Genomic DNA, 27,975 nt, shown 5'->3' on the forward strand with positions numbered 1-27,975 from the left:
GTACCGGGTGTCTCCCCCAAATTGATCCTCCCATTGATGGCTGGTCCTCCTTTCCACCTCTCATGCTGGCAGTACTCAGAATTACCGCCTGGTGGCAGCAGAGACCAGGTCCAAAGCTGTTCGCTTACTACAGCAGGTGCAGAGCTTTCCCAGTTGGAAGGAATGGGGGGCGGCGGCCGAGAGAAGAGTGTTTAGGAAAGAAGGCGGCAGAGATTGAGAATGGGGTGAAGAGGTAAGGAAATTATCATGCTTGGTATGTTGGGAACAGAATATCTGGGCTTCTCTGAATTCTTCCAACTTCTCTTCCCCTCTTTTTTCTCCCTCCCATTTCCATCTTTTTTTGCTACATCTTTCCAATTCCAAATTTCTCCATTCATCTCATTTGCTTTGTCCTACAGTTGTTTTCCTTGTCTTTTACTGTATTTTTCTTCTATGATCTGTCCCTTCCTTGGCCTTACTGTGGTTTGGGGTTTAGTTTTGCATTTTCACTGCGGTTTTTTTCTTGTCTTTATCTCTTCTGTTTTCTCTCTCGTCTCATCTTTTCGTCTATCACTGAACCGTCTCCTCTCTCCTCCCAGTTGAGGGAGGCGGGGTTAAACTCCCCAAGAGCCTTTGCCTCTCTGCTCCTTTTCCTCTCCTGTCTTCCAGACTTCCGGTTTCAGACGGACCCTTTTCTTAAGTTCCCTAGTTTCCCCCCGGAGGCTGGGCCAAGGAAACACCTCCTGCCCCCTCGGGGAGGAACGACATCCGGTAACACGCCTCACAGTTCATTTCCGCCCTTTACCTGCTTCTCGGCTTGCGCCACTTCCGTCAGTCTAGAGTATCTCCGCCCTTCCCGCCTCCCTTCCTCGGAGCGTCTTAAACACGGGCTTCGGGCCTACTGCTCCGGGGGTACTTTGGGGGCGGGGGGGGCAGGTCTGATGAGTAACCCCTCCCCCCAAGTCCCAGAGGGAGAAGCCTCTACATCTGTTTGCCGGGTACATTATACTCAATTTCTAGATCATTATTTGAAATTGTCTGTGACTTTTTAAAATTAAGGTATCTGTTGATAAAAATTTCCCCCATCATTCTGTTTTGTATTATATAACAAAATCCTTTATGGAAATTTACCTGGGCTAATGAGCCTTTAAGTAATCATTTATCCTTTTCTCAAATTTTACATTAAAAAAAAAATGTGACCCCAGCGCCCCTCAAAATTTTTTTCAAACTTCTCATCTGGTAAAGGGATGAGGGTTAGGATTGGCCTCATTTCTTGTTGGAAATTGTCAGAAGAAATGGGGAACCGAAGGGAGAAACAGAGTAGGCCAGAGATGGAGGGGGAGGGACCATCCAAGGCTGGGGTCCTGACTGCTGCCTTCTTATCCTTCTTCCTCAGCCCAAGAGTTCCATGGCCTCCACTTCCCGTCGCCAACGCCGAGAGCGTCGCTTCCGTCGCTATTTGTCTGCAGGACGGCTGGTTCGGGCCCAAGCCCTCCTTCAGCGACACCCAGGCCTTGATGTAGATGCTGGGCAGCCCCCACCTCTGCACCGGGCATGCGCCCGCCACGATGCCCCTGCCCTGTGCCTGCTGCTGCGGCTTGGGGCTGACCCTGCCCACCAGGACCGCCATGGGGACACGGCGCTGCATGCCGCTGCCCGCCAGGGCCCTGATGGTGAGTCTGCCTGGTGGGGAACAAGGTAGTGAGCAACTGATGGGGTCTGAGATGAAGGCCAGTGGTAGAAGAAATAAGCCAGTTGTTTGGTCCTGGGACTCAGGGAAGTAGTTGACCAAATTGGCTTATGGCTATCATTTATGCCTTCACATTACTGAGCTACCACTGTCTGAGGAGCCCAGCATTACCCAAACAGCAACTAGTACTCAAACTTCACATCTCTCTAGATTGTTGTGTGTTAATTGCTCAGTAGGGTCCGACTCTTTGCAACCTCATAGACTGTAGTCCACCTGGCTTCTCTGTCCATGGGATTCTCTGGGCAAGAATACTGGGATGGGTTGCCGTTCCCTTCTCCAGGGGATTTTCCTGGCCCAGGGGTCGAACCCGGGTCTCCTACATTGCAAGAAGTTTCTATACGGTCTGAGCCACAATATCTAGGTTAGCAGCTACTTTTTTCTCTTAACTGGTTGTTTGCCTGTAGTATGAAAAATAAGATAGAGGGTACTCTCTGCAGTTACAATGCATGGATTCAGATCCCAGCTCCACAATTAACAGCTGTGTGTTCTTGGGCAAGTAACTAAACTTTGTTGATGCTTAATTTGTCACTGTGCAAAATTAATTAGTAGCAGCCTTTGCTGTGTGCCAGGCACTTCTCACAAAGCAACTCATTTAGGGCTGCCCTGGTGGCTCAGACAGTAAAAAATCTGCCTGCAGTGAGGGAGACCTGGTTTCAATCCCTGAGTTGGGAAGATCCCCTAGAGGAGGGTATGGCAACCCACTCCAGTATTCTTGCCTGGAGAATCCCCATGGACAGAAGAGCCTGGCGGGCTACAGTGCATGGGGTTGCAAAGAGTCAGACACAACTGGGGGACTAAGCACACAGGCACTTCTCACAAAGCAACTCGTTTAATCCTAACAACTACCCTGTGAAGATATAAGCACTAACATCATCCTTTACTTCTCAGATAAGGAAACAGTACAGAGAAGTAATTTGCCAAAGTCAAACAACTATTAAGTGGTAGAGCAAGGATTGTATCCCAGCAGCCTACCTGGATAGTCTCTGCTGTGTGGTACTTTATAGAATTACACAGTGATAACACCTGTGTTCAAAGCACTCATGCTGTGAATGTTTTTAGCATCAACTGACACAGCACATAATGAAGCACCCAGCACGTGATAGTTCAGTTCAGTCACTCAGTTGTGTCCGACTCTTTGTGACCCCATGGACTGCAGCATGCCAGGCCCTCCTGTCCATTACCAACTCCCAGAGTTTACCCAAACTCATGTCCATTGAGTTGGTGATGCCATCCAACCATCTCATCCTGTGTCGTCCCCTTCTCCTCCTGCCCTCGATCTTTCCTAGCATCAGGGTCTTTTCAAATGAGTCAATTCTTCACATCAGGTGGCCAAAGCATTAGAGTTTCAGCTGCAACATCAGTCCTTCCAAAGAACACCCAGGACTGATCTTTAGGATGGACTGGTTGGATCTCCTTGCAGTCCAAGGGACTCTCAAGAGTCTTCTCCAACACCACAGTTCAAAAGCACCAATTCTTCAGCCCTCAGTTTTCTTTATAGTCCAACTCTCACATCCATACATGACTACTGGAAAAACCAAAGCTTTGACTAGACGGACCTTTGTTGGCAAAGTAATATCTCTGCTTTTTAATATGCTGTCTAGGTTGGTCATAACTTTCCTTCCAAGGAGTAAGCGTCTTTTAATTTTATGGATGCAGTCACCATCTGCAGTGATTTTGGAGCCCAGAAAAATAAAGTCAGCCACTTTCCACTGTTTACCTATCTATTTGCCATGAAGTGATGGGACTGGATACCATGATCTTAGTTTTCTGAATGTTGAGTTTTAAGCCAACTTTTTCACTCTCCTCTTTCACTTTCATCAAGAGGCTCTTTAGTTCTTCTTCACTTTCTGCCATAAGAGTGGTGTCATCTGCATGTCTGAGGTTATTGCTGTTTTTCCCAGCAGTCTTGATTCCAACTTGTGCTTCATCCAGCCCAGCGTTTCTCATGATGTACTCTACATGTAAGTTAAATAAGCAGGGTGACCATCTATAGCCTTGACGTACTCCTTTTCCTATTTGGAACCAGTCTGTTGTTCCATGTCCGGTTCTAACTTTTGCTTCCTGACCTGCATACAGGATTCTCAAGAGGCAGGTCAGGTGGTCTGGTACTCCCATCTCTTTCAGAATTTTCCACAGTTTGTTGTGATAAGCACATGCTAAGCACTCTAGCCATTGTTCCTGTGGGTATTAATAGATCCATACTCCTTTACCCACAGTTCTGAAACTCAGAAACACTCTGAGAACCGTATTTTTTCATCAACCTGCCACCAAACTCATTTGGTGACAAAAATCTAACCTAAACTGAAGCTAATCTATTTATGATATGCTGTTATCCTACTGATGTCAATATTCATACATTTCACTGCAGAAACATTCACATGTTTGGTTACCAGGGCTAGCCTAGCCATGCTCTCCCAGACTACCTGATATACAGTGTACCATTGTCCCTTGGTATCTGAGAGGGATTGGTTCTAGAACCCCCCACTCCCAGGATACCCAAATCCACAGGTGCTCAAGTCCCTTTTATGAAATGGTGTGATGTTTGCATATAACCCATGCACTGTCTTCCTGTAGATTACTTAACATACTTAATCCAATGGAAATGTTACGTAGATAGTTGTAGGCAAACTGCAAATTAAGTTTTGGCTTTTGGAACTTGATGGAATTTTTTTTTCCCCTGAATATTTTAGGTCTATGGTTGGTTGACTCTGCAGATGTGGAACCTGAGAATATGGAGGGTCAACTATATGTACTTTCAGATCAGCTCTTATCAAATCCCCCAAATATCTGCATTCTGGAAAGCCTTTGATATTGATGAGGGCTTGTTGATACTGTAGTGGCAGTGGACGCAGCTCAGAAGAGGTACAACTCTCCCTAAGAAAATAACAGGTGCAATGCCATTTCCCCTTTTAGAAACTTTCCTTCTAGAATAAGAACATTAGATGAAAATCTCTTGGTGGATGAGCAATCTGAACTCAGTTTGATTGCTATTGTCATCCCCCCCAGCTCCCCAAGAATGTACAGGAATCTCACCCACACCCTGAAACCTCCCCCCATATAGTCAAAAATCCCCTATTGTTTAGTTCCCCTAACATAGTGAGATAGGCTGACCTATTCAGATTATTTTTTAACTTAAAGAGAGGAGGTTTACAAAGTGCAGGCACCCAACTTGACAGTTGACACTGTATATGACAACAGAGCAGAATGCCCTGAGGCAGACCTCAGACCCCATCAAGTTCCAGCCCTGGCACTTAATGGGCTGTGTCAAGCCCTCTCCAGTTTAGCCTGCGTGAACCTAATTTGCTTCTCTAGAATGGAGGTTGTGGCAAGTGAGGCAAGCACTTGGTGCAGTTTTGGTATTCACTAGATGATAAGTCAGAGAAGGCAATGGCAACCCACTCCGGTACTCTTGCCTGGAAAATCCCATGGACGGAGGAGCCTGGTACACTGCAGTCCATGAGGTCACTAAGAATCTGACACGACTGAGCGACTTCACTTTCACTTTTCACTTTCATGCATTAGAGAAGGAAACGGCAACCCACTCCAGTGTTCTTGCCTGGAGAATCCCAGGGACAGGGGAGCCTGGTGGGCTGCCGTCTATGGGGTCGCACAGAGTTGGACACGACTGAAGCGACTTAGCAGCAGCAGCAGGTGATTAGTAGGGCTTCCTTAGTGGTCAGCAGTAAAGAATCCACCTGCAGTGCAGGAGATGTGGGTTTGATCCGTGGATTGGGAAGATTCCCTGGAGAAGGAAATGGCAACCCACTCCAGTATTCTCCAGAAAACCCCACAGACACAGGAGCCTGTCGGGTTAGAGTCCATGGGGTCACAAAAAGTCAGATAGGACTTAGTGACTAAACAACAACAAAAGATGAGAAGTACTATTATTTTTATTCTTTTATTACTCAGTTAAGGCTTCTTTAGTGACAGAAATGTCTCTTACAGTAGGTGCTTCCTTCATTATATTGAATTCTAAGAAACATGTGAGATTGATAATTATGGTTCCATTTAAGGATGAGGAAAGCAGGGCCCAGAAACTTCAGGACCTTGCTGAAATTTCACCTACACTCAGGTCACTCCCAGGCCCTCAGGCTTTCCTTCCTCCTGGTCCCCTGCCATCCTCACCACCAGGTGGCCTTCTAACTCCTTGGTAAGAAGGCCCATCTCTAGGGACCATTCTGCCTTAAAATCCAGGTATTTTCTTTGAACAGATGAAATGACCCAGAATTTTCTAGGGGAGGGTGGATTTCCCTTCAGTTCCCATGGTGGGTCCAAGGGATGTGTCAGTTCATTCTGAATTGGCTGGGCTGGGTTGTCACACCCAGTGAGATACCAGTGAATGGCCACTACCTTTGAGGCTTTTAGTAACACCTCCTAGGAAGGTGGTCTTAGCTGTCAGAGACCCCTGTATAAACACACCTTAATCCAACGATAGCCATTCTCTGCCTTCAGCAAGAATGAGTGAACGATGACAAACAGGGTCGTTTTGTCACCATCTTTGCAAAAAGAATAAGTCCAAAGCCAGCTTGATTTTTTGTTTTTATCTCCTGAGTGTAGCATTCACTGCACCTCTGCCCTGTGCCAGCACAGTATGAGACATTTCCCATCCATTACCTACTTTGATCTGCTCAGTAGAAGTAGGCTGTGGCCCTGCTTTACAGATGACTGAGCCATCCGGTTTACGTTCCCTTTGCCTTTCCAACTTAACCTCCCACGGCACACCCACAAACCTGAGACTCCTGCTCCATGACTCTGTCTTCAGTGACCCCAAACCTGTTTTCAACAAGCATGCCTGTCTTTTATCTGCCTCTTGCCTGTCGCCTTCCTGCCGCCCTAGTAAGTTTTCCACCTTGCTAAGTTATTCTCCCTTCACAACCCAATGTAGGCCCCCACCTCCTTCTAGAAGCCCTCTCCAACCAGCTCGCCCACTGTTACCTTTTCTTCCTCTGCATATCAATCATCACTGAATATAAACTTCTGATCTGGCATTTTTTAAAAGTGTTCTGTACCAATTAGTATCAACATCTCATTAAGACAGAAATCGTGTCTCGTTTGGGGGAGAAGAACAGCGCTTCTATCACTAAGATGAAGAACGTGTTTATGCCACAAAGCTTTTTTTCACATTTATTTTTCCCAGTATAAAAGTACAACATATGAATTAAAGAACATTGGGAAAAGTTGATCTATACTGTTAAATTGTCAGTAAATTTGGTGTTTCAAATAACTGGAGAGGGTGGTGGTGAACTATTTAATAAATGATAACCAGACCATTTGTCTTCTCTGGAGAAAAATAGTCTTACCTTACACCCGACTCAAAAGTAAATTACAGCAGATTAAACATCTAAATGCGACAGGAAGGACTCAAATTCATGAGAGGGTTTTCTCTGGGGGATAAAACTTGGAAGACAGTATCAAAGAAAACTTTAGTTTTATCTCTGATGGTTTTTTTTTTAATAAAATTATTTTGCAAAAATGAAAATACATTCACATACTTTGTGGTAGGAATAGGTTGCTTATCATACTATACTTGGTACTTTTTTCTGGTTTTGAAAAAAATTTTTTTTCTAGGAATAAATATAGTAGGAAAAAACACAAGGGCATAATCTTGGAGTGGAGAAAACCCTCCTAAGAATGAAATAAAGTCAAAAGCTGTAAGTTGAAAATAGACACAGATTTAATGACAAAAACTTTGAAAAGATAGAGGAAAATATTTACAGTATATGTGAAATAAACACAAAGGATGGGTATCCATATTATATAAATAACTCTCATATCTATCTGTATATTATCCAGGGGAAAAGTAGACACAGAATATGAATATGAAAAACTTTCATTAATAAAGTCTTTTTTTTAATCTATCAGATGGGCAAAATTTAAAGGGTTGGTGATATTCAGATTTGATAAAGGACTTGACAGGCACTCATATATTCTTTTTTTAAATATTTTGATAATTACCTAGTTTATTTCAAGAATAATTGAATAATATTCCTTATCACATATAAAAAGTTTCCTGAAAGTGATAAAACTATAATTTCATTAGGTACTCCTACTTTCTTGATGGGGTATACCTTGGCACAAATTTTTTTGAAAGCAATTTGGCAAAATTGCACATTTTGTTTACTCAGAAATTCCCCTTCTGAGAATCTACCCCACAGAAGTACTGTAAGGAGTCCACAAACACATATGTGTAAGACTGATCATTTTTGGAAACAAAGTCTTTCTATTGGGGGTGGGAAGGTTTGTTTGATATACACAATGGAACACTACACACTCACAAAAAAGAATGAGGTAGGCTATGTATACTCCTGTGGAAATTATAAATGAACTGCTAAATGAAAAAAGAAAGCTACCAAACAACATGTAACTCTTGAAAAGAAATTGTCGTGCATATGTGTTTATATACACCAAGACAGGACTGAAAAGGGACCACACCTAGCTGTTAACAGTGATTAAATTTATTCTTCAATCTTTAAAAAGAAAAGAAAATTTCATATTAGTTATGTCCTTTTCACATTAAAATATCAGCTAGGACTTGGAGGGAAAGCTACTCATAGTCTACCACCCTGAAACTAGAATTTTTACATATTTCTTTCAAATCTGTTTTTCAACCATTGATTTGGTCTCTTTTCACACAATTGTGATTGGATCCTATATACAGTTTTGCAGCCTGCTTTTTCCCCACACCAACATAATCTTTAGTGGCTATTTAATATTCCGTACCAGATTTTACTCATAGTGTTTTATAGTTGGAGGGCTTACCCCTTCAAACCTATGAATTTTAAAACCTCCCATGCAAACCTGAGCACCCACCAACCCTCACACCTGCTGTGAGCCCTGGTGAGAAATAAGCTGTTGAAAGACAAGGCCAGTTGCTGGGTGGGACAAGTTAGGAGGACTTGTGACAGGTCACATCAGTACTAAAGAGAAGTTTCCCCGACCCCTCATCCTGATGTGGTTTGCGTTGAGTGACACTCGAGTGTGCCAGGAGATGGGTAGGGGGCAGTGGGCCTTGGCCAGCCAAGGCTGGACCCATTCTATCTTGTGCCTTCCTGGTACTGACAGGACGGCCCTTCCTCTGTCCCATCGTTTTGCCGGGCAGCCACTATGTTCTAGCATCAGTGAATAAAGATTGAAAGACTGCCTGCCGGCCCACTTCCTCCTGCCCTAGGGAGAAAAAGTAGGTCTACAGGAAGGGAGGGTGGCTTGCTCACCTTCCTCTGTCCTGGGAGTGCAGGGGGGGCTGGTGGCTGTGGCAGGGGGCACTGGTAGGTGCAGTGTTGGCACTCAGCTGACAATGGAGCAGGTGCGTTGAGGTCAGGACTCAGGAAGATGGGCGCTCAGGCATGTCAGTCCCTTTCCCGGTTTCCCCCAGCCTCCTGTCAGCCAGGTTGGGACCTTCTGTCTCAACCCCTTTCCCCTGCCTTAGGTCGGCAGTCATTTGGAAAGAGTTTGCCCTGCTGCTGGGAACATTTCAGTGGCTTAAATTCATTATTGGACTACCTCTCCATTACCCTCTCAGCATCCCCTGGCTAAGGCTGGCTGAGAGATTTCCCTGAGAATATTTATTTTTCTCAGCTTACTGAAAAGTGATATAAAAAGAAAAATATTATGTATTTGTATATTTATAATGGTACAGATCAGGGTGTTCAGATATTCTATATAGGATATAGTTTTGGATGAGAAACACAATAAAAAGTACAAAGTAACGGTATTTTTCAAGCCAAAAAATGGAATATACAGTCAAAGGGAGGCAAGCTAGAAAATATTTGATGTAGTGGAGCTCCCAGGACACCAGATTGGTCTGCAAAGACAGAATATTTTAAACCACCACACTTATTCATGATGTAAAGTATCAATAAGTATTTGTCAGTGACAATGGTTGCCTAGTACCCAGGAGGCATCCGTGTGGGCAACGCTTCCATTGCTCTCAGACCAAGGGAGTGAGTGACCTGCAGATTCAAGATGGCGGCCCTCCCAGCTAATTTGTGCTCACTGCTGTCCCGTCAACAGCCTACACGGATTTCTTCCTGCCACTGCTGAGTCGCTGTCCTTCTGCCATGGGAATAAAGAATAAGGATGGGGAGACCCCAGGGCAGATTCTGGGCTGGGGACCCCCCTGGGATTCTGCTGAGGAGGAGGAGGAAGATGAGGCCTCTAAGGAACGGGAATGGAGACAGAAGCTGCAGGGAGAGCTGGAGGACGAGTGGCAGGAGGTCATCGGGAGATTTGAAGGTAAGGATGCCATTTCCATCCACAGCCGCCCTTCCCCACTGGCTTCCTGTGCTCCCTTCTCCCGAGCTGCCCATCACCTCCTCACAGCCTCTCCGAGACCACCCCCACCTGCCCTCCCAAACAGATGATGCTTCCCATGAGACCCAGGAACCCGAGTCCTTCTCAGCCTGGTCAGATCGCATGGCCCGGGAACATGCCCAGAAGCACCAGCAGCAGCGGCGTGAGGCAGAGGGAGCCTGCCGACCCCCACGGGCTGAGGGCTCCGGGCACAGCTGGCGGCAGCAGGAGGAGGAGCAGCGGCTCTTCCGAGAGCGAGCCCGGGCCAAAGAGGAGGAACTGCGTGAGAGCCGAACCCGGAGGGCGCAGGAGGCGCTCAGGGATCGCGCTCCGGAGCCGGCCAGAGCTGGGCCCCGGGCAGAGCACCCCAGAGGCGCAGGGCGGGGCAGACTCTGGCGCTTTGGTGATGTGCCTTGGCCCTGCCCTGGGGGAGGGGACCCAGAAGCCATGGCTGCAGCACTGGTGGCCAGGGGTCCCCCCTTGGAGGAACAGGGGGCTCTGAGGAGGTACTTGAGGGTCCAGCAGGTGCGCTGGCACCCTGACCGCTTCCTGCAGCGATTCCGAAGCCAGATTGAGACCTGGGAGCTGGGCCGAGTGATGGGAGCTGTGACAGCCCTTTCTCAGGCCCTGAATCGCCACGCGGAGGCCCTCAAGTGACGCTGAGGGGAGAGCGAGAAACTGCAGGAAGGGCAGGACAGTAGGAAGGTTAAGGTCAGGAGGCCAGTACTGAAGGGCAGAGGATATGGGGTGGGAGCAAAACTGGTAATGAGTGGGGGTGGGGGGATGCGGGCCACCACCCTGCTCCTTGGCTCTGCCATTTCCTAATAAGACCTGGTTCCACGTTGCACACCCGGTGTCTCCTCTGCCTTTTTCCATCACTGTGGTTTTCATCACCCATGACTTCTCATTTCCCACTCCACATGCCAAAACCCGCAGCTCCTATACCCCTGCACCATGCGGGCACACACCGGGGCCCTCTGCTGCAGACTAGAAGCCCCCTGCCCACCCGCCCACAAGGGCGGCGCTAAGAGGACCCAGCTTGTCTGCCCTCCAGTCTCTCCACTTCCTATGCTGGGCTCCTCTCCATTCTTCAGTCAGTGGTTGGAGAAATAGATGTGAACAGAGGCAAAAAGGGGAACAAAGCTAGTTTCCCTCCCCTCCCCAGCCGGAACCACATCCTCCTCCCCACTTAACACCCTCTTCCCCCAACACAGGGCTTTCCCTCTGCTGAGTCACTGAATGATCTGAATTGGGGGCGCCTGGAGTTGGGGGACCATGAGAATGTGGTGGGAGGATGGGGGATAGAAGCAGAAAGGAGAGGGGAAGAGCCCTTGTGGGGGAGTGGAATTTCGGTTACTAAAATTAGGAGCAGGGGAAGGAGGCGGAAAGAGCCAAATTATGTAACCTGGGTTGTCTGCTCTTGGGCAACCAGAGATCCACACCCGAGGCCATCAGTCCCCTCGGGCTTCTCAGTCCTGACTCTCCTCCTCCAGGGCTCCAGTTCTCAACTCCTCCAGCCAGCTTCTGCCCCGATCCTAAACCTGGGCTCCATCTCTGGGCAGCCCCGTCTTGGCCTTCCAGATAAATGTCCCCTTTTCCTGAGGTTAAGGAAAAGGTCCTGGTGGGTGGTGGGAGAGGGTATAGGGTTCCTAAGGCGGGAGGGTAGGGGGAGCACCATCTCTTCCACTCTTCAAACTCGGTCTCCTCTTCAGCTCCCTTGAACTAGGGTAGGAAGTTGCAGACAGCTCCGCACCCTACACCACCGGTGGGATCCCACAGTACTGGCAGGACACAGCAGGAACTCAGGGGCAGGACTCAGGAGAATACAGGCATGCGCCGGCACGTGCGCAGTCCACACATGTCTGCATCAGAGAATGTTGTGAATCAGAACTTATTTTTCAGGTTTGGAATGGAATGCCGGTCTACACAGGAGAATCCCAGGTGTGGAAGCAGAGGGTGATGGGGGACAGGGAGGGAAAGTCTCTGGAAGCATGGGCACACTAGGTGGGTGTGAGACCCTCGGTGAAGACCAGAGAGCCAACAGGCCCCAGGTCTCCCAGGACCCGGCAGATGTTCAGGGGGCAGGAGGAGGGAGGGCTGATGAGAAAGATCCTGTGAGAGGAAGCTGCCGTGATTCAGAGAAGAGACTGAGCTGTGAGCAACCCAAGCGTCCGGTTCCTCTCACAGGCCGGAGACTTCGGAAGTAGCATGCAAAGAACTCAAGTTCGAAGTGGCGGGGGTGGAGTTGGGGTTAGGATCTTTAAGCTGGGGCTGGAAAAGTGAGCAACAGAAAACTCTGGTGTCCAAATTTGTTCCTTCACCCAGGAGACAGTCTGGTTTTTAAGCACATCATTGGCCCTTCTGTGAGAGTCACATAAAACCAAAGCAAAATAAGTCCCACTCTCTGGCCCCCCGACCTCCCTCTTTTCAACGTCTCTCCCTGGTGTCTGGCCCCCAGCCCGGTTGGGGGTTCCCCTGAGATGAGGGCTGCTCACTTTCTCTGACCACACGGTTTCCGCTTCTGTGTCTCTTATTTCCTAAGCTGATAAAAATACTGAGCCCTAGAGGCCTTGGCTTCCTCTGACCCCCTGGGGCCAGGCAGCAGGCATCCTGTCTTCCACAGTTGGGGTGGGGAGGGGAAGCAGGGATCCCCAAGGGGTGACTCAGAGCCTTCTGTGCAACCCTGGGGACATGGACATGTGCAGCCTTGCTCTAGAACTGGAACGAGGAATTGCTTCTCAGTTGAGGGTGCACTGGGTCTCAGATAGAGACATGGGGTTGGGAATGAGACTGAAGAGATTGAAGAGGGTCCCTTGGGAGATTGGGGTTGGGGCAGGTCTGGTTAAGTCAGGAAAGGCGTGTGGGAGGGACTGTCCTCACTGCAGTTCAGCTGAGCATCAAGTAGCCCAAAGATAAATGCAAACTGCTTCAAATTTGCTGTCCAGTAGGGGAGGCAGACCTAATCAACTGATTCAAGGCATGCTGAGTGAACTAGATAGAGTAAGGTATGGTGGGTGTAGAAGGTGGGGGGGTGGGGCGGGGGGTGTGTTCCGTCTGCAAGCACCCAGCAGGCTCTGAGGGAGGAGAGGCCATTTGATGAACAGGTGGGATTTCTGGGGGAGGGGGTGAGTGAAAGGGCCCCGGAGAGGAGTGAAACAGCTTGAGCAGAGGCTGAGAGTCAGAAAACAGTGTATGTTCAGGAAAGGCAAGCATCCTGAGGTAGGTGGAGTGCAGGTATGAGGGAAGCATGTGTTGAGGAAAGGACAAAGAATGTCAAGGTAAGGGATGTGTGGACTTGGCAGGCAGTGGCACTGTGGCAGCTCGGGGTGGGGGGACAGGGACTGCTTCACGTGTACAGACAATTAAAACAGGTGCTGTGGGCAGTGGGGGGACACATTCTATGTGTTAACCATGTCACACCCTTTTCCCAACATCAGAATCCTGCCAGCAACTGTCCAGAAGGATCTCCGTTATACAGATGAGACTGAGGCTCATAAATGTATTGTAACTTACAGTCACACAGCTACAAAGTATGGACTTAGCGTTAAATCATTTTACCCCAAAGCCTGTGTACTCTGCTTAAGTCCCAATAACTCCAAGTGGCATTAAAGGAAGGGACAAATCTTATAACTTTGAGAGGGATAAGTCATTAGGATGTGCCAGCTGACTGGATGGTGGGAGTGAGGGAAGAGGAGTCCTAGATGGTTCCAAGTTTTCAGCCAAGGGCATAAGAAAGACCAGAATACCCTAAACCAAGGAGGTATGTGGCTGAGGGGAAAATGAGTTGATTTCAGACAATCAAATTTTTATTAAGTACCTGATAGGAGCAGACTGCTCTGCTAGACAATGGATATAAGTGAAATAAAGTCATTGCCCTCAAAGGGCTTGCAGTCTATTGAAATGATTAACAAACAAGTGGGCTTCCCAGGTGTGCTCAGTGGTAAAGAATCCACCTGCCAGTGCAGGAGATGCAAGAGACGCAGATTTGATCCCTGGGTTGAGAAGATCCCCTCAAGCAGGAGACAGTAACCTGCTTCAAGATTCTTGCAGAGAAAATTCCATGGAAGATGATCCTGGCAAGCTACAGTCCATGGGGTGGCAGAGTCAGACACGGCTGAGCACACATTTCACATTTAGGCTGCAATGAACCAAGTGATCTAATGTAGGTGGAACAAAGTAACAGAAATCGTAGGGATTTCTCCAGGGTTCTCCTGTGTACAAACAAGCACCAGCCACATATGATGACAGGAGGTGCACCTGCTTAGAATAATACAGTGCTCGAGAAGGTCCTGCAGGGTTGGAGGTAGCAGCATGACCCTGAAGTGCAGGTTTCCAGCAGGCAGGTCTGGAGCTCAAAAGAAAAGTTGGAGTGGCTGGAGACACAGCTTTGGGCATCCTTTTCTGAGTGGACAGGATCCCTCCAAGAGAGGGTGATCAGAAGAACCTTGAGGATGGTCAAAGGGAGGGAAGCCAATAAAGGAGAGAGATTGAAGGGACAGAAAAGTAGGGCAAGAGAGGTGTGCCAAGCAGAGCCCGGGCAGCCACATCTGACACTTCAAAGAAGTCTAATAGGTGAGAGTTCAGAAGATCCTTTGGGTTCAGGACTAGACGATTACAAATTTTGAGAAAACAGTTTCCACTTATCAGAGGGGCAGAAGTCGCTTTACATAGGTTTAAGGAATGAGTGGGAGGTGAGGCAAAGGAGGAGCTGAGTACAAAGTTGTAGAATGGTGAATACTGAAGGTAACCGAGAACCATCTCTCTTTCAACCCACAACTTTTACAGTGAGGAAAATTTTACCAGTTCCCGAAAAAGTGGTTAGTTAGAGGGCTAGTTTCTTGAGACATCACACAGAAAAGGAAGGTGAGAGGTGGAATGGACATTTAAGGGAGAGAGTCCAGGAAAGGCTTTTTATTTTTGAGAAGTAAAGTTGAGTATATAAAATGAAGGCACATGGAAAGAGATACTGAAAACAAGGAAGAGGGGAAAGGGAATGGTAAACATGGGGAAGTGAAATACAGAGTACAAAGAGTCTACCTTAGGAGAAAGAGTCCTCTGACTCAAGAAGAAAAAGGAAACATGAAGGGAAAATAAGACAATAAAGAAGTACTCCTTAGGTGACCCTAAGTTCAATAAAAGCCTAATAGCATCACTGAGAGTAAAGAGCTAGGGAGGTATGTAGATTTAGAACATGGAGGAGTAGATATAGTACTGCAGGAGTAGAACTAGGAAGTCAACAAACAAAGATTAGGGGACCTTAAGGGCTTCCTGAGGTTAGATGACCAGGATTAGTAATAGGCCTCTTCTGAGGATATGACTCTCCTATGATGCTTGGCAGTCCAGGAGAAGGACCCAAGAATGAGACCACTGAGTTTACCCAAATCAAGTTTTTCAAGATCTTATTGGTAGAATATCAGGTAGGGAAGGAGAGGTGAAGAAAGACTGATCTAGATACACGAATTGTTAGATGCGTGGTAGAGATGCTGGTGGAGGAGATTGTGTTATGAAGACCAGAACATGGAAGATGCAAAGGCATGGATTTCAAGAGAGGAGGAGATTATCAGTGGTGCCAAGGGGGGAGAGGACAGCGCCCTCTCCTGCCCCCTGCTCCTAGTGATGGGTGTGGAAGAAAGGGCAGCCTTCACCATAGACAGAATGAACGTTCTTAGGGAAAAGCCAGGTTTCAATGTCCCAGAGGAAGATGCTTTCAAAAGTGAAATAGAGGATTTAAATATATAAGGAGTTCCATAAAATATTGTGGAATGGGTTGTTACAAGCATCCTGTGTTGGATAGGGGATAGAATCCAGGGAGGTTGAATCCCAGTGAGAGTTCTAGAGAAAACTAAGTCTGGAGGGTTTTGCTTCTAGAAGAAAGAGATTGCTGCTTCTGACATTTAGAATAGGAGATACATTGCATTTATCATAAAGGAAAACATAAATACCTCAAAGGGATCTTAGGAGTGTGTGTAAGGTATTTCTTCCATCTCCATGGCTTTCTTTGTGCTGACAGTTCCCACTGTTGACAATCTAGTTCTGACGTTGCCTCTGAAATCTAGACTCACATATATTGATAGAATTGCCAAGTGACATTTCTTGGCAAGACTGAAATGTTATCCAAGACTTCGATATCTGGCCAATAGATTTAAATCCAAAATTGAACTTCTGGTTCTCCCATCCCATCAGAATCCTGCTTCTGTCTCAGTCTCCCCATCTTCCACCCCCTCATCATCAATCCATCATCTGGGCCTGTCAATTCTACCCCTGAAATGTATCTCAGTATGTCCCAAATTTGTCTACTTCTGTCCCATCTTCAGGGCAGCCACTGTCTTCTCCCCAGGATTACTGCAGTTGTCTCCTACCTGGTGTCCCTGCTTGCAGTCTTACTCCCCACAGTCCAGTCTAAACACAGGAGCCACAGTGATCTTTTAAAAACGTGAATCCAATCACTTTTACCTCACACCTCCTTCTCTCCTATACATGGACACACCCTGACACCCTCCAAAGGTCCCCCTGGTTGACAACAGTTCAAATGCTTTACCTGTCTTTGCAGGGCCCTGCATGCTCTGGTCCGTGCCGTGCCCCTGTTCTCTGAGCTTATCCATCTCCCACTCTCTCTGATCCAGCCTCACTGGCTTCCCTTCCGTTCCTCAGTGCCCCCAGCTCATTTCCATCTTCCGGCCTTTGCAGTAGCTGTTCCCTTTGCCTGGACTGCTTCTCCCCGCAAACCTTCACTCAGCCACTCCTGTCATTTAGGTCTCAGCTTAAAATGCCATTTACTCGGAAAGGACTTTTCTGACCACAGTGTCTAAAGTAGATCCCTGCCGCTCTTAGCACACGTCCATATCTTATTTCCTCATAGCACTACTTACTGCTTTCTTCTTCAGTGTATTTCTTTCTGCCTTGCCTCACTAGAAGGAAAGCTTCCCGATGGCAGGTGCATTGTCTGACCTGTTTATATCCTTACTGCCTGGAATAGTGCCCAGCACGCAGTAAGCTCCCAATCAGTAGGTGTCCAGTATGCTACTGGGAAGAGCAGAGAAACAGCTCCAGAAAGAGTGAAGAGATTGGGCTAAACCAGCAATGTCACTGTCTGGTGGTCAAAGTCAAGTCCAATGCTTTAAGTTCCCAAAAAAGACTCGTTAAATGGAAGGATGAGTTAATAATGGGGAAAAGCAGGATAAAGCTCAACTTCACATTTGTAGCTCAGATTGAACTTACATTTCAAGTCAGGTTTAACTATAGGGTTAGGAATGGAGATGAGTTAATTCCAAGATGAGCTCTAGAAACAGTGCTGGGTTAGTTTAGTGCATAAGTTTATTTAGGGGGTTCATTATTGAAATGTGTTTAGATTTGAGGTTAGGGTTGATTTTGAGTTGCGATTTGGGTTGAGGTTAAGTATGGGTTAGGATCAAAGTTGACATTAAATCCCAGGTTAGGTTTTGAGGCTAAGTTCAGGTTTGAGGCTGGTATCATTTCAACCTCATTTGGAGGGCTCAGCAATTTCACTAGTTTTCTCCACAGAGACCACTGTAGAAACTGTACTTCCTTGGGTTTGGAGCACAAGACTCTAGTCATCACCCCTCCCACTCAGGGAAAGCCCCAAACCAACTGCTGGCCTCCTCAAGAAAGAAACTGAATTTCACACAACCTCCGAAACTAAGATTGAAACCAAGATTGGTCCATCTCGAGGAGCGTCCCTCAGCGCATCGCAAACGCCTGTGACACAGACCAGCTCTCCTCTTTCCTTCCTCCCTCTCATGTCTCCCTCTCTCTCCTCCTTGCCTTCCCCTTTCGCCCTTCCATGTCCCAATTTTCCTCTCTGACCAAAGCTTCTCCACTTCTGTTTTTCATCATTAATTGCAATGTCATTTTACACTTTATTAGTAATATAGCTGAGGTCTCCAAGTCCATCAGCTCCTACCATTGGAGAGGCAGAAAAAGACAGCAGGAAAGAAAAGGGACTCCAGAGAAAGAGGGGCCCAGAGCAAAGGGAAGGAACAGGGACCAAGAGGGAGGCCAGCAGGGACACAGGACACAGGTTAAAAGAAAGAATATGATGCCAATAGAGGCCAAGATGCTTCAAAAGGGGCACCTGTGGCTGCCCTTCTTCCACCATCACACCTGGTAAGCCACCAAGACCTGTTGATTTTTGCCTAGAAACTCTCTCCTTTCCATTTTCCTGCTACTGCCTCAGTTTATATGCTGCAGGCTCTTGTCACCTCCTTGCTGAGTTGTTGCAAAACCTTCCCAACTGGTCTCACGTCTGGAGGGGTGGTTTCCCCTCCAGACCCCAGCTCCCATACCTCAATTCATTCTTCCTGTAGCTTCCAGACTCGTGTTTTAAATCTACCAATCTGGGTGGGTCCCTCTCTCACTTAAAAAATTTGGTGGTTTCCCCTCAGAATGAAATCTCTTAGAATGAAATCTTTTCATGGCTCTAAACCCCTCAGGATGTGTTCTCAGCTTGCCTCCCAAGCCTCGTCTCTGTCCCTTCTATCTGTGTTCACTTGCACATGTTAGCACACTTCGTACTCTCTTTTACCTCCAGTCTTTGCACCTTCTGTTCCCTCTATCAAGAATGTCCTTCATCATCTTCTTTACCTCTTGATGCCTGGATCACCTCTCCCCCAGGTCAAGTTTGATGGCTTTACTGTGGGCTGCAAGAATCCCAGGACAGGAGAGCCTGTCTGTGGGCTGAGAGCTTTACTGTGGGCTGCCATCTATGGGGTCTCATAGAGTCGGATACGACTGAAGTGACTTAGCAACAGCAGCAGCCATAAGCGCTCTGTCAGAAAAACTTACCACACTTTATTGTGATTATAACTAACCTGTGTCCCACACTGGTCTTTGAGCTCCCAGAGGTTCGGAGACTGTCTTCCACACATGTTTCCTCAAATGCCTTGTGCAGATGCTTGATAAATGTTTGTGGAATAGAGAGAAAGCTGAAGAGATGGAATGAGGGAATTCCCTGGCAGTCCAGTGGTTAAGACTCTGCACTTTCACTCCCATGGCCCAGATTAAATCCCTGGTCACGCATGGAATTAAGATCTGCAAGCCACGAGGCATACCCCCCCCACACACAAAAAAAGAGAATGAAGTGATGAGACTAGGAAGGCACGAAAGGCAAAGTTGCAGGGCCTCAAGTAGGGGGATAAAAACAGGAGAACTAGCTCATACACACCCTGAATGTGACTTACTGCCACAGGACACCAAGACCCCTCAGGGACTTTCTGCCAGTGCAACAGAGGGAGGGCTTGAATTTCCATTACCACCGTCCTCAGCCCCAGCCCCTCCAAAACCTTCCACATGAAAGCATTACAAGTCATAAGAGGAGTAATAATATTTGAGGTGGCCAATTGTTTTCTCAGTCTTATGAAATGTGATTAAAATCATCTTAAGAAACGTTGAAACGTTGCTGTTTTTTTTTTTTTTTACCTGCAACCTACAAGCTAAGCGAAAACTCACTCGTGTTCAAGAATATTCATATCATCATTTTTCATACTAGCCCCAAACTAGAAACAAACCGAATGCCCATCAACAGAAAAATGGATAGAGTATATTCACACAGCATCACATCGCAATGAAATAAGAATTGCTTGTGTAGATGAATTTCACAAACAACACAAGAGAAAGAAGCCAAACACAGATGAGTTGTCTGTGTGATTTATTTATATGAATTCCAAAAGTAGGAAGAACTGGGATTTCCCAGGTGATCCAGTGGCTAGGACTCCAAGATCCCAATTCACCGTGACTGACTTCAATTCCTGGTCAGGCAGCTGGATCCCACATGCCACAACGAAAGGTTCCATGTGCTTTAACTGGGACCCATCACAGCTAAATAAATAGATAATGGAAGATTTGGGAGAATGGCATTGAAACATGTATAATATCATGTATGAAACGAGTCACCAGTCCAGGTTCGATGCACGATACTGGATGCTTGGGGCTGGTGCACTGGGACAACCCAGAGGGATGGTATGGGGAGGGAGGAGGGAGGGGAGTGCAGGATGGGGAACAAATGTATACCTGTGGCGGATTCATTTCGATATTTGGCAAAACTAATACAATATTGTAAAGTTTAAAAATAAAATTTAAAAAAATAGGAAGAACTAATCTGTAGTTGTAGAGGTCAAAAAGTTGGTTGGTTATCTTTGGGAGGTTTGAACTGAGAGAGGGCATGAGAGAACCTTCTGGGGAAGGTTCTAAAAATATGTTGAACTGGATGGTGGCTGCATGGCTCTAAACAGATGAAAAATTTCATCAAGCTGTCTACTTAGGAGAAGTGCACCTCACTGTACCTGAGTTCCAGATCGACAGAAATGGGAAATCCTTAATGATTTTACAACAGTGTACTAGGGCTTCCCTGGTGGCTCAGTGACAGAGAATCCACCTGACAACACAGGAGACACAGGTTTGATTCCTGGTCCAGGAGAATCCCACATGCCATGGAGCAACTAAGCCCAAGCACTACAACTACTGAGCCTGTGCTCTAGAGCCTGGGAGCTACAACTACTGAAGCCCATGCACCCTATAGCCGGTGCTTCGCAACAGAGAAGCCACTGCAGTGAGAAGCCCGCACCCTGCAACTAGAGAATAGCTCCCGTTCACTGCAACCAGAGAAAAGTCCATACAGCAACAAAGACTCAGCGCAGCCATAATGAAAGGAAGGAAGGAAGGAAGGAAAAAATAAAAACAAAACAATGTATTGGCTTTACAAACGCAGCTTCAAGACAGGTCATTTTGCTATCTCCACCCCATTCTAGAACACCACCCTTGAGCTCCACCTGTGTGGAATTCTGAAGCCTGCAGTGTAGAGAACTTAGGCAGTTACCACATTCCTTGATGCTGGAATGTGTTTGTTTGGGTTTATATAAATCTGATCTTCCGAGTCCACCTAAGGTTGGGATGAGGTGGAGGGAGTCCTTCAGTAAGATGAGACCTCATCATACGTGAGTTCAGAGCCTCATCCCTCAGTGGGATTTTCCAAACCAAGACACTTCTAAGAGCAGAACGGAGCTCCATGAATGTTTCCACCAGGACAACAGGCATAAACCAGGATGTCCCAGGCAGGAGGGTGTATAATGCAACTTCTTGATATGAAACCCACCAGATGACCTGGAAAATACACAGACTGGGACAAGTTGACAAGTCTTTTGGGACAAAGACATGGGGTATGAGAGGAGGAAACATGCACACAGAGAAGGCTGTAATCAGTCAAGGGTGCAGAGGTGTTATACAAAATCACTCTTCAGGGAACCGGGCCTCCAGCCCACGCCCTAGCAGCTCCCCTTCTCCTCCTCTGAATTTACTGTCCCTTCTCTAGAACTCCTAAGCCTGACCCCGCTCCCTGGCCCTCCCAGCCCACGGTTCCCCTGACCCCACTCCCTTTCCCAGAACTCAGTCGTCTGAGCCCCCAGCCTGCGGTTCTGTCCTAGGCCTCAGCCTTTCCTGCCTTCGACTGAAACAGCAGCATCTTCTAAGCCCTGGGGGCTTCCCCAGGCCCCAGCCCCGGCCTAGAACCCGCCCGCCGCCTGCCACGCTGCCACTGCCGCTTCCTCTATAAAGGGACCCAGGCGTCCGGGCCAAGGGGCCCCCGCACAGCAGGTGAGACTCTCCCAGCCCATCTCCTCGGGCTGCCGGGGCGGTGGACTCCTTCCCCGGGGGCGTTCAGTCCCTCCTCTCACACCCCAGCCCCTCCTGCACCTCCAGCCAGGGCCAGGGCCTTGGTGGGGCTGGTTTTGGTTGGTTCCCCTCTCTCTGACTCCATCTGTCAGTCTCTTTCTCTCTGTCTGTGTCTAACGTTCTGAGCCCTTTCTGTTCCCCTCCTATCTGTCTCTGTCTCTCTCCCTCTGCTCACCTCGGGGTTTCCCTGATTGCATCTTGTCCCCCTTCTCTGTCTGTCACGCCGTGTGTCTCTCGGGGTGGTTGTCTCCACCGGCAGGAGGCCCGTCTTCCTCATCGCGCCCCGCCCCACTCACTGTCTCTCTCCCCGCAGGTTCTCCCCATGACACCACCTGGACGTCTCTACCTCCTGAGGGTGTGCAGCACCCCACCCCTCCTCCTCCTGGGGCTGCTGCTGGCCCTGCCGCTGGAGGCCCAGGTGAGGCAGCAGGACCAAGAGGGGCCGTGGGGGGCGGCCCAGCCCAATCCTGGGCCTTAAAGCCTGTCTGACTCTCTTCTCCCCTAGGGGCTCCGTGGCATTGGCCTCACACCCTCAGCTGCACAGCCTGCCCATCAGCAACTCCCGACGCCCTTCACCCGTGGCACCCTCAAACCCGCCGCTCACCTTGTTGGTAAACATCCACCCGCCCTCCCGACAAGTAGCCCCCAGCCCTCCTCCTGCCCCTTTCAGAGACCCAATATCCACCCCCCACCAGCTCACCCCACTCCCACTCCCTCTGTCCTCCCAGCCATCCCCAGGAACTCAGTCCAGCACCTGTTGCCTTGGGGACTGAGACCACTGACCCCCAAGTCCTTAAGCATCATCCCCTCTGGCTCTTCCCAGGAGACCCCAGCACCCAGGACTCGCTGCGCTGGAGGGCAAACACGGACCGCGCCTTCCTCCGCCACGGCTTCTCTCTGAGCAACAATTCCCTCCTGGTCCCCACCAGTGGCCTGTACTTCGTCTACTCCCAAGTGGTCTTCTCCGGGAGAGGCTGCTTCCCCAGGGCCACCCCCACCCCTCTCTACCTGGCTCATGAGGTCCAGCTGTTTTCCCCCCAGTACCCCTTCCACGTGCCTCTCCTCAGCGCTCAGAAGTCCGTGTGCCCAGGGCCACAGGGGCCGTGGGTGCGCTCAGTGTACCAGGGGGCTGTATTCCTGCTCACCCGGGGAGACCAGCTATCCACTCACACAGATGGCATCTCCCACCTGCTCCTCAGCCCCAGTAGTGTCTTCTTTGGAGCCTTCGCTCTGTAGAAACATCCAGAAAGAAACAAATAGGCTTCAAGGCCTTCTCCCCATTTTGCCTCCATTCTGACCAATTCAGGGGTCACCACACCTCTCCTTTGACTATTCCAACAGTCTTGAGTCTTCCCCCCGCCCGGTTCTCAGCACCTGGAGCTTCCAAAGAAGGAATTCTAGGCACACCAGGGGACCAGACCTTCCTGGACCACCCCAGATGCTCAGCTGAGGACTTCAAGCCTGCCTCGAAATGCCCACCCAGATCCCTTCCTCGGCCCTGCCCATCTAGGGGGCCTCGTCCTGGACATGGAGAGGGGAGCTGACACATGAGGGAGCTTGGGTGGATGACTAAAGGCAGGGAGGGGGGCTTATTTATGAAGGGAAAACAATTAAATTATTTATTTATGGAGCATGGAGAGAAGGGAATAATAGCGAGACATCAGAAGAAAGAGCTAATACACCCAAGAGATGATGAGTGAGAGGGCTTAGGCACAAGGATGACCCAGTGGGAGAGAGAAAGCGAGGCTCTGAGGGACCAAGGGGTTCTGGAAGGAAGTGAAAAGCTGTTAAGAGCCAGCCGCCGCTTAACTAGACACCCCTCAAGGAGATGTCTGACCCTCAATGAAGCCAAATAAACTTTTGTCTGAAATTCTGTCTGCCTGTATGTCTGTTGGGGAGGGGAGAATTCCCCAGATGTCTCTGAGGAATGGAGGAAAGACAGGAATCAGAGAGGCCTGAGGGGCTCTGGGGAAACACGGTGGGCTCGCAGGGTGGTGCAGCCAGCTCGCTGCAAGGGAACCAGAGGATAAGCTGAGAAGACAGAGGCAGGTCCAAGGTCTGGAGAAGTGGGGGTCAGGGGCCCCCTGAGGAATGGGGGTTACAGGAGGCTCCTAAGGAGCACTGACAACACTAAAGAGTGTTCAGGATGATGGGGGAGGATCATGGGGCCCCCCTGGAAGACATGGCCATGCCAGGGCCCCGAGAAATGGGACAACCTCCAAGGCTGGGGACTAGAGAACACCAGAGGCATTTCAGGAGACCTGGTCACACACACAGGGGCTCTCAAGGGCAGTGCTGTCTCCAGGAAACTGGAGGGAGAAGGGATTCTTTGGGGATACATGGCCATACACAGGAACTCTGAAGGGGGGGTCTCCGTGCAAAAGTTGGGGAGTCACATTCCCTTGGAAACCAAGACTGAAACCAGCCTCAGAGTTTCAGCGAGTTCCTGGTCAGAGTGAAAGGAGAAGCCCTGCTGTGCTGGAGTTCGTGAATTCCCAGCGTTACTTTCAGCCCCTGGGGCTGTCCCAGGCTTGGACCTGCCATCCGCCCCCAGTTCTTGCAGAGCCTCAAGCTTCCCTTTCTCCAGCTCCTCTCACTCCCCAGGGTCCCAAACACACATCTCAGGACCCAGCACAGCTTCCTCTGAGTTTTCTCTCCATGAAGGACTCAGCTTTATAAAGCCCCTCCCATTTCTAATTCTACCCCTACATGAGTCCTGTCTGGAAATCAGAAGGAACAGACCACAGAACTCACTCCCACCCCTAAAGGAACAGAAACAGTGGGAGCTGAGGGGCAGAGGGGAAATGGGTCCAACCCTCAGGGTCCCATATTCACAGCAGTAACTGGCCTAGAGAAGCCCACTCAGAATCCGAGCGGGCGGAGTGTAGGAAGTATCCTTGATGCCTGGGTGTCCCCAACTTTCCAAACCCCACCCCCCGCGATGGAGAAGAAACCGAGACAGAAGGTGTAGGGCCCGCTACCGCTTCCTCCAGATGAGCTCATGGGTTTCTCCACCAAGGAAGTTTTCCGCTGGTTGAATGAGAGCCTTTCCCCGCCCTCTTCTCACCCCACAGCATATAAATGCAGCTGTTTGCACACCCAGCCAACAGAAGCTCCCAGAGCGGGGACACCAGGGGACCAGCCAGGAGAGAGACAAGCAGCTGCAGAACCCCCTGGAGATAACCTCCCAGACAACACACCCCCGAGAGACAGCCAGGCAACTTGCTCTCTCTCACATACCCTGCCACAAGGCTCTCCTGTCTCCCGTCTGGACTTGAACCCTTCTGAAAAAGACACCATGAGCACCAAAAGCATGATCCGGGATGTGGAGCTGGCGGAGGAGGTGCTCTCCGAGAAAGCAGGGGGCCCCCAGGGCTCCAGAAGTTGCTTGTGCCTCAGCCTCTTCTCCTTCCTCCTGGTTGCAGGAGCCACCACGCTCTTCTGCCTGCTGCACTTCGGGGTAATCGGCCCCCAGAGGGAAGAGGTGAGTTTCTGGCCAGCCTTGGCTCATTCTCCCACCCAGAGAGAAATGAGAGAGAAAGAGGGTGAGAGATGGGGTGGAGAAAGAGGTGTGTTGATGGGGAAAGATGGGGAGGAAAATAGTGGAGAAAGATGGGGAGGCAGGAGGAGACATGGAGAGAGATGGGGGGAAAAGGGAGAAGGGTGGAGAAATAACACTTGGCACATGGGGGATGCCCTCTAAATATTTGTTGGACGAATGAGTAAGCAGAGATACAGACATAAAGAGAGATGTGTAGACAGATAAGGGGTGTGAGTAGAAAGATGGAGACTCAAAACAAGTGATCTGGATGAAGATGATGAGACAGAAAGAGATACAGACGATAGGAAAGAGAGATAAGGAAAGATGAAGCTAAGTGTGTCTGGCATGTGGAAGGAACTCAATGAAAGAGCTGTTAAATGGATGAATGAACAAAAAAATGGATGAATGGAGAGAGAAGACAAGACCCATCAGGGCAGAGAGTACAAGCTAGAGAAGCAGCCAGCAGTTTCTCCTTCAGGGGTGACTTGCTCTAACACTCATCCTCCTTTTTCTCCCCAGCAGTCCCCAGGTGGCCCCTCCATCAACAGCCCTCTGGTTCAAACACTCAGTAAGTGTCTCCACAACCTCTCTTCTAATTCTGGACTTGGGGGTGGGTGTGGGTGGGGTTTAGTCAAGGGATGGAAGCAGTAGGGGAAATTTAGGGTTTGGGATCGGGGGGAGAAGGAATGGAGGTTAAAGTATGGGATATTTTCTGGGAAGCTTACCTTTTCCTTTCCTCTTTTCTCCTCAGGGTCCTCTTCTCAAGCCTCAAGTAACAAGCCGGTAGCCCACGTTGTAGGTAAGAGTTCTGAGGATGTATCTGGGTCATGAAGAAGCAGAGAGACAGTGCAGGGTAGGATTAGGGGGCTGAATCCAGACTGAGGGCAGACAGAGACAGTGTGAGAAGAATTCATGAGCTCAAGGGGAGGGTGGTGGATACTTAGAACTTGAGGGGGATACTCAGAACCTCATGGCCAGATGGGATGTGGGAACACAGACAGAGGGGACAGGAACCGGATGTGGGGGGCGGGCAGAACACGAGGGCCAGGATGTGGAGAGTAGAACTGACAGGGTCACACTGATCACCCCTCCCTGTTCTTCCCCCTCCCTCCAGCCGACATCAACTCTCCGGGGCAGCTCCGGTGGTGGGACTCGTATGCCAATGCCCTCATGGCCAACGGTGTGAAGCTGGAAGACAACCAGCTGGTGGTGCCTGCTGACGGGCTTTACCTCATCTACTCACAGGTCCTCTTCAGGGGCCAAGGCTGCCCTTCCACCCCCTTGTTCCTCACCCACACCATCAGCCGCATTGCAGTCTCCTACCAGACCAAGGTCAACATCCTGTCTGCCATCAAGAGCCCTTGCCACAGGGAGACCCCAGAGTGGGCTGAGGCCAAGCCCTGGTACGAACCCATCTACCAGGGAGGAGTCTTCCAGCTGGAGAAGGGAGATCGCCTCAGTGCTGAGATCAACCTGCCGGACTACCTGGACTATGCCGAGTCTGGGCAGGTCTACTTTGGGATCATCGCCCTGTGAGGGTGCAGGACATGCATCTTCTCCCACCTCAGTTACCTTATTATTTAATCCTTCAGGCCCTTCTCATCCCCTTCTGGTTTAGAAAGGGAATTATGGGCTCAGGGCTGGGCTCCAAGCATCCAACTTTAAACAACAGCTACATTTAGAAATTAGGGATGTAGGGAAGTGAGGCCTGGAAAACGGGCCACCAACCACCATCAAGGACTGGAACTGGAACTTCCAGAACTCCCTGGGGTCCACAAGCTTGGGTTCCCGGATGCAACCTGGGACACCCAGAATGTGAGGGCCAGGGCTCTTACCGGAACACTTCGCAACATTCCTTGAGAAGATCTCACCTAGAACTTGACATGCGTGGACTTCAACTCTCCCTTCCTGCCAATGTTTCCAGACTCCCCTGAGGTGGGAAGCCCAGCCCCAACCCCACTGGGCCAACTCCCTCTGTTTATGTTTGCACTTGTGATTATTTATTATTTATTTATTATTTATTTATTTACTAATGAATGTATTTATTCAGGAGGTCAAGGTGTCCTGGGAGACACAAACTAAGGGCTGCCTTGGCTCAGATGTGTTTTCTGTGAAAACGGAGCTGAACTGCAGGTTGCTCCCACCATGCCTCCTCGCCTTTGTGCCTCCTTTTGCTTATGTTTTTTAAAAAATATTTATCTGATCGAGTTGTCTAAATGATGCTGATTTGGTGACTGATTTGTCGCTACATCACTGAACCTCCGCTCCCCAGGGGAGTCATGCCTGTAACCGCCCTACTGGTCAGTGGCGAGAAATAAAGTGTCCTGAGAAAAGAAACATGCCTCTATCTGGAAATTAATTCTGCATGGGCCTCTTCTTGCGGGTGAAGTGAAGTGAAGTCGCTCAGTCGTGCCCGACACTTTGCGACCCCATGGACAGTAGCCTGCACCAAGCTCCTCCATCCATGGGATTTTCTAGGCAAGAGTACTGGAGTGGGTTGCCATTGCCTTCTCCAGGGAATCTTCCTGACCCAGGGATCGAACCCAGGTCTCCCGCCTTGTAGATAGACGCTTTACCGTCTGAGCCACCAGGGAAGTCCTCTTGGGGGTAAGAGGCTGCTAACCGAAGTTCTTCTCCACAGGGCTTAAGATCCCTGGACCTCACTCCTTGAACTTCTGGGGCTCAAGAGATCCTACCTAAGACAAAGCCCAGCTGAATATGCCCCTACCCAAAG

The 27,975-nt window shown here is 49.1% G+C and overlaps 3 protein-coding genes and 1 long non-coding RNA gene across 7 annotated transcripts; 3 read left to right on the top strand and 1 right to left on the bottom strand.

Moving 5' to 3' along the window:
- Positions 1 to 108: 108 nt before the first annotated feature.
- On the top strand, positions 109 to 10,821 carry NFKBIL1 (NFKB inhibitor like 1). Of its 3 annotated transcripts, none has more exons than XM_070361313.1 (4): positions 109 to 232; positions 1,376 to 1,652; positions 9,740 to 9,961; positions 10,086 to 10,820. In XM_070361313.1, the coding sequence occupies exons 2-4, from the start codon at positions 1,388 to 1,390 to the stop codon at positions 10,673 to 10,675; spliced, it is 1,077 nt and encodes a 358-aa protein (XP_070217414.1). In that variant the 5' UTR covers positions 109 to 232; positions 1,376 to 1,387; the 3' UTR covers positions 10,676 to 10,820. The 3 variants fall into 3 exon arrangements, with proteins under 3 accessions (XP_070217414.1, XP_070217415.1, XP_005904237.2); XM_070361314.1 differs by lacking the exon at positions 109 to 232 and adding an exon at positions 649 to 750 and having other exon boundaries at positions 10,086 to 10,821; XM_005904175.3 differs by lacking the exon at positions 109 to 232 and adding an exon at positions 802 to 977 and having other exon boundaries at positions 10,086 to 10,813.
- Positions 10,822 to 19,681: 8,860 nt separating this feature from the next.
- LOC138984985 (uncharacterized) lies at positions 19,682 to 26,345 on the bottom strand. The gene is made up of 4 exons (XR_011462219.1): positions 25,967 to 26,345; positions 24,941 to 25,148; positions 22,846 to 22,930; positions 19,682 to 19,852 (listed from the first exon to the last, which is right to left on the bottom strand). It is a non-coding gene; the product is annotated as an uncharacterized lncRNA (long non-coding RNA).
- On the top strand, positions 21,408 to 23,507 carry LTA (lymphotoxin alpha). The gene is made up of 3 exons (XM_070361007.1): positions 21,408 to 22,118; positions 22,206 to 22,311; positions 22,524 to 23,507. Exons 1-3 carry the CDS (start codon positions 22,023 to 22,025, stop codon positions 22,934 to 22,936), a joined length of 615 nt encoding a protein of 204 aa, XP_070217108.1. The 5' UTR covers positions 21,408 to 22,022; the 3' UTR covers positions 22,937 to 23,507.
- On the top strand, positions 24,822 to 27,718 carry TNF (tumor necrosis factor). 2 transcript variants are annotated; one of them, XM_005904178.2, is made up of 4 exons: positions 24,822 to 25,184; positions 25,761 to 25,809; positions 25,993 to 26,040; positions 26,356 to 27,718. In XM_005904178.2, the coding sequence occupies exons 1-4, from the start codon at positions 24,999 to 25,001 to the stop codon at positions 26,775 to 26,777; spliced, it is 705 nt and encodes a 234-aa protein (XP_005904240.1). In that variant the 5' UTR covers positions 24,822 to 24,998; the 3' UTR covers positions 26,778 to 27,718. The 2 variants fall into 2 exon arrangements, with proteins under 2 accessions (XP_005904240.1, XP_005904241.1); XM_005904179.3 differs by having other exon boundaries at positions 25,764 to 25,809.
- The last annotated feature ends 257 nt before the right edge of the window (positions 27,719 to 27,975 follow it).

This window comes from Bos mutus, chromosome 23 (assembly GCF_027580195.1).
Source record: "Bos mutus isolate GX-2022 chromosome 23, NWIPB_WYAK_1.1, whole genome shotgun sequence".
Classification (NCBI taxonomy): Eukaryota; Metazoa; Chordata; class Mammalia; order Artiodactyla; family Bovidae; genus Bos; species Bos mutus.